The sequence below is a fragment of the Pyrus communis genome, chromosome 7, assembly GCF_041283825.1.
Source record: "Pyrus communis isolate YQ-2024b chromosome 7, ASM4128382v1, whole genome shotgun sequence".
In the NCBI taxonomy this organism is placed as follows: domain Eukaryota; kingdom Viridiplantae; phylum Streptophyta; class Magnoliopsida; order Rosales; family Rosaceae; genus Pyrus; species Pyrus communis.
In genome coordinates, this window is record NC_142571.1 from 9931135 (window position 1) to 9936140 (window position 5006).

General features: G+C 35.4%; 1 protein-coding gene across 1 annotated transcript; it reads left to right on the forward strand.

Annotated features, from left to right (window-relative positions):
* The first annotated feature begins 3052 nt into the window (after positions 1-3052).
* On the forward strand, positions 3053-4182 carry LOC137735495 (cyclin-U2-1). The gene is made up of 2 exons (XM_068474927.2): positions 3053-3624; positions 3741-4182. Exons 1-2 carry the CDS (start codon positions 3197-3199, stop codon positions 4003-4005), a joined length of 693 nt encoding a protein of 230 aa, XP_068331028.2. The 5' UTR covers positions 3053-3196; the 3' UTR covers positions 4006-4182.
* Positions 4183-5006: the final 824 nt, after the last annotated feature.

Below are 5006 nucleotides of genomic sequence, written 5' to 3' on the forward strand. Positions count from 1 at the left end.
CAATGGGCTATCATTGGGCTTAGAGCGCTTTAGGCTCGTGCTAAGTCATGGCTTAGGCTTATTCTCGCTTGGCTTGGGTTGGCTCGCTATAGGCATGGGCCTGTGTGGGTTGGACTGGCGTTGGGCATTGTTACATTGGGCCTGCAGCTCCTGGGCTTGTTGGAGCGTAGTGATTTGGGCTGCTTCGCATTGGGTTGGTTGCCTGAGACAGGCTACCACAGTGGTGCCCAGTAGGGGTAATGCCGATCCTTTAGTCATCATGTTAAGCCTTGTGGATCGTCATGGTGGGACAATGTCCTGATCTCTATCACTTGGTCCAGATCTTGGAACATAGGAAGTTTCGTTCGTCGTGGTTTCCAAATTTCCTGTCATTGTACTTTTCTTTTATGTTTATTCAAACAATTTTATAAAAAAATTCTAGGAATAAGAACGTACGAAAAATCTACGAATGAACGAGAAATGAGAAACCTTGAATGCGAAAGTCTTCTTCAAGTGCGTAAATCAAACTCTCAATGAAAGCACCAATTTGTGGATACAAATTTCCGCCATCTTCTCTTTTGACAAAAATGCACCTACAAAATAATAACACATACGATTAAGGCCAAAAGCCTCATGCGCCCATGATGATTTTTTTTTGGGGGGGGGGGGGGGGGGCGGCTTTGGCCAAAGAATCTCCGATGCCAAAGTTAGAATTTTGAAAAGAATGTATTTTGGAGTTTATGGGTAGCAAATGACCTAGCATTTTAGTGGGATAAGAACGGTATTTATAGGAGAGTGGCCGACCATATATGGTGTAATTGGGTGAATAATTGCAAGTTATTATGTGAAATAATATTTTGCAATTAACATGGCAATTATTCCTAATTTAAATAGGAAGTTTTGGGAGTTACCTTTTGAATAAAATCAATAAGGGATTGATGAGGAGTGATGAGAGGAATATGAAATAAATTTCATATTGGTCACCTTTGACTCTTCCTTGATTAAGTCGTTATTGTCCGTTGTATGCGCGTGAGAATTCCAGTTTGCCTCAGGGGTAATCTCGTCCTTCTATTCCAAAAATTCACGTGTCACTTCCATGATTTTTAGGATTATTTTTGGCTCCATATAAAGCACAGAAAATAAAACTACAAATTAAAATAAAATATTATCAATCATGTCTTCAACATAAACTTTAATAATTAAATTCGGAGATGCAACCTGTGATATATGATTATGAATTTTAAGATATTTAAAGATGAACGTTCATTAAGAAATATGAATATTCAATGTATTATATAACATATGAACCTGACGGCATCTGAATATGAATCTTATGAAATATATGAACATTATGATATCTCATTCTTATGATTTTCGTGTTGATCATTTCACTCACCTGAAATGCCATCAAGAATGATAGTAATATCTCTGCACACTCCAATCTTGATCACAGTCTCTCACAATGTGGTTCAAGATTCTTGTGTATATTGGTTTGAACAAAATATAAGAGTTTTTCGGATATTTAATACATGTGTCATAAATATCGATAAAACCTTACGATTTAGCCTAAACTTAAGAGTTTCTCCAGTATTAAGCCCCCATTTTCATATCTTTCTATAATTTTCTGGATATTTCTATGAAAATATAGGCCATATCGAAGAAATTTAAACACTAGATTACATAATCTACATCCAATAGAATCAAAGATACCAATCAGTACCATGTAGTACTGGCTACCCAACCTTCTTTACTCATGGCCCAAGCTCTACTGACATGGATGCAAATTACGCAACCTATATAAAATGGAGAAGACATCACGAATAATGTAAAGCAAGAGTAACGCGTTATAAACGCATATAAAATACCATTTTATTGATGAAGGATGATCAATTTGGCCCAAGTGTTTGTTAGGACTCTCGCCTTCATCCTCACCGTTTTAATTTGGAAGTAATATTATTGTACTCTAGCTAATGTGACTAAACAATGCCTGGAAATTAATAGCAACTACAACAAGAAGTTTTATTTTATTAAATGGGTTTGGCTGTATAAATTTTAGAATGTTTGTGTTCTGTTTTGCGCCAAGTTTATCATTAGTTCCAAGTATTCCATATCTTTTCTTATAGTTACTTTCAAAGTCTTCTTAGTTCTTCCTTTATCCTTTTGCTTTGAACCTCCGTTTTAGAGTCTTATCTTCTAACCGGTGCATCTGTAAATATTCGGTTCACATGTTCAAACCATCTTAATCGATTTTCTTTCATCTTATCTTAAAATTTGGTCACTTCTACTTTATCTTGGATATTCTTGTTTCTAATCTTACTATTTCTCGTGTTTCCACACATTCAACGAAGTATTCTCATTTCTGTTACACTCATTAATGCCTTAAAATTAAAGGAACTTTAATGAAAAGCTCTCAGTATTGTTCACTTTAATAAAAAAATCATATTTTTACACTAAAAAGTCAATCCTGATACTATTCAATTTATTCTTTATTTTATTTTTATTATTAAAACTTAAAATTTTCAAATTATTTTCATTACTTTTACTTAAAATTAATGTTTTCATTTTTCTTTTCAATAAGCAGAAAAGATATTGCCCGTTCTGCAAGTTGAAAACCAAGATGTATGTTGACACCGATGAGTCAAGGTCTTCATTGCACGTGTAACTACTACTACTCAGTACTCCAGTACAGTGCCACTTTGGATTTTGTACAATGTCACAAATCTCGAGGAAAAAGTCAATCTTTAAATGCCGTCTCGTTCTATGGGTCCAAAACACCAACCCGAAACCCTACCACCTATCAATGCTCCTCCCCTCCTCTTCTCTTCCCATATGCCCTTCTTGTCCTTCCGACCAACTGTCGGCGAGAATATTATATAATTCATAACAGGGTATTTCTGAATAAATAAACAAATAAAATAACACAGTGTACGTGTTTGTTTTAGGCTGAGCTGTTTGTTTTATATACAATGATAAAGCTGAGCTGTTTGTTTGTACTTTCCCTTTACAATTTGGAGGCACACGTATTTTGTCGTTTGATTTCATCTTTAGCTTCCACCCACCTTCCAAATGTCTCGAACCAATATCACTTGACTCTAGTCTCCATTTCCTACTTGTATATATATTCTTTCCCTCTAAACCTCTCTCACCACAAAAACCTCAAAATTTTAAGCCCCCTCTCTCTCTCTCTCTCTCTTGATCACATACAATTTACAGAAATATGGTTTCATCATCAGCATCAACTTCTCTGATGATCTCTCCAAGAAAACTTAGGTCAGATTTGTATTCTTACTCATACCAAGATAATTCAGAAACCCCACTAGTGGTTAATGTTCTTGCTTCTCTGATTGAGAGAAACATGGCAAGGAACCAGAGGATTGCCAAGAATTGCAGCAGCCCTCGGTACATGTCCAAGGACATGAAAAAGACTAGGATTTTTGAGTGTCATGAGACTCCTGACCTGACAATTCAGTCGTACTTAGAGAGGATTTTCAGGTACACAAGAGCTGGGCCGTCTGTGTATGTTGTTGCGTATGTGTATATTGATCGGTTTTGCCAGAACAATCCTGCATTTAAGATCAATGTCACTAATGTCCATAGGCTCCTCATCACAACTATAATGGTGGCTTCCAAGTACGTGGAAGACATGTAAGTCTCTCTCCCCTTCCTTAAGTTCCCGAGATCCTATGATTGATCTCTTTCACAATATCGCTTATATGTGAACAAAAGTTCTAATATGAAGTATACATTTTTTTTCTTGACAGGAATTACAGAAATTCATACTTTGCAAGAGTTGGGGGATTGACAACCAATGAATTGAACAAGTTGGAGCTTGAATTTTTGTTCTTAATGGGGTTCAAATTGCATGTGAATGTGAGTGTGTTTGAGAGCTATTGTTGTCACTTGGAAAGAGAAGTTAGCATTGGAGGAGGGTACCACATAGAGAGCACATTGAGATGTGCAGAAGAAATCAAAAGAAGGCAAAACGAAGAGAGAAGATACAATCAGTTTGCTGGTGTTTTGCTGTAGTTCAAATGAGGGATATTTCTTTCCCCTTTTTTATGGGATTTTATCCTATATCATTCTTCTGTAAATATTGGTTTATAATATTTGTGAAAATGTATCATTTGGGTGGTTCAGGGAAGCTAATACAGAGCGTTGTCCTATTTTTTAGGTAAAGAAAAAGTACAATATTTAATTTCCAAATTGGCCTAATTATTGGTAACTGTGAAATCAAAGTAGAAGGCCTGCAAAAATACTTGGTATTTTTATTGTATAATGGAACATTGATTTGATGTGACATTTGAAAGTTTATAAAAAAGACCATGAAAGTGATTGAATTCTCCAGGTAAAAACAATGTGCAGCGGTCATTAAACACATCTAATTAATAGATGGAGGTGATGAGATTACTACATAGTATAAGATATTTCGAATTTTTTAGTGTTAGATTTTTATTATAAAAATACAACAAAATAGGAATTACTTGTTAAAAATTTTAGAATATCTCATATCACTCCACATCATTGTAAAATTTTGTGGAGAGGGCACTCTCTTAGTCTTAAAGCAGTTCCACTCTTAACACAAATGCACCAACATCCAGCGCATTTATCCACTTAGTGAACAGTAATAGACCTCAATTGAACAATAATAGGCCAAATGCATCTTCATCCCTAAAACTAAATAGCCTAGTCAATTTTATTAATTTTTATTATAAAATAATAATTTGACTTTTATTTTCTGACTTTTTAATAAAATAATAAAATAATAATAATAATATTATTATTATTAAAATATGCACGCTGAGCGAACCAAATTGTTATCCTCATCGTCCTCCTCCAATAAAACCAGAAGAGAAAGAGAGAGCTGAGAGTTTGTGCCGCAGGCTGAGCAGTTGAACTTTGGGGTTTAATTTCTGCATCTCCACCCCTGCACTTCCCTTCCATTCTCACCGCCTCCTCCAAACCTCCACACCTCCACACCTCATGTCCTTCAAATATTTTTAATTTCTGCATCTCCACACCTCTTCATC

Coding starts and splice junctions, on each gene's coding strand:
- LOC137735495 (XM_068474927.2), top strand. CDS start 3,197: ATGGTTTCATCATCAGCATCAACTTCTCTGATGATCTCTCCAAGAAAA. Junction 3,625..3,740: donor TCCAAGTACGTGGAAGACAT/GTAAGTCTCTCT, acceptor TTTTCTTGACAG/GAATTACAGAAATTCATACT.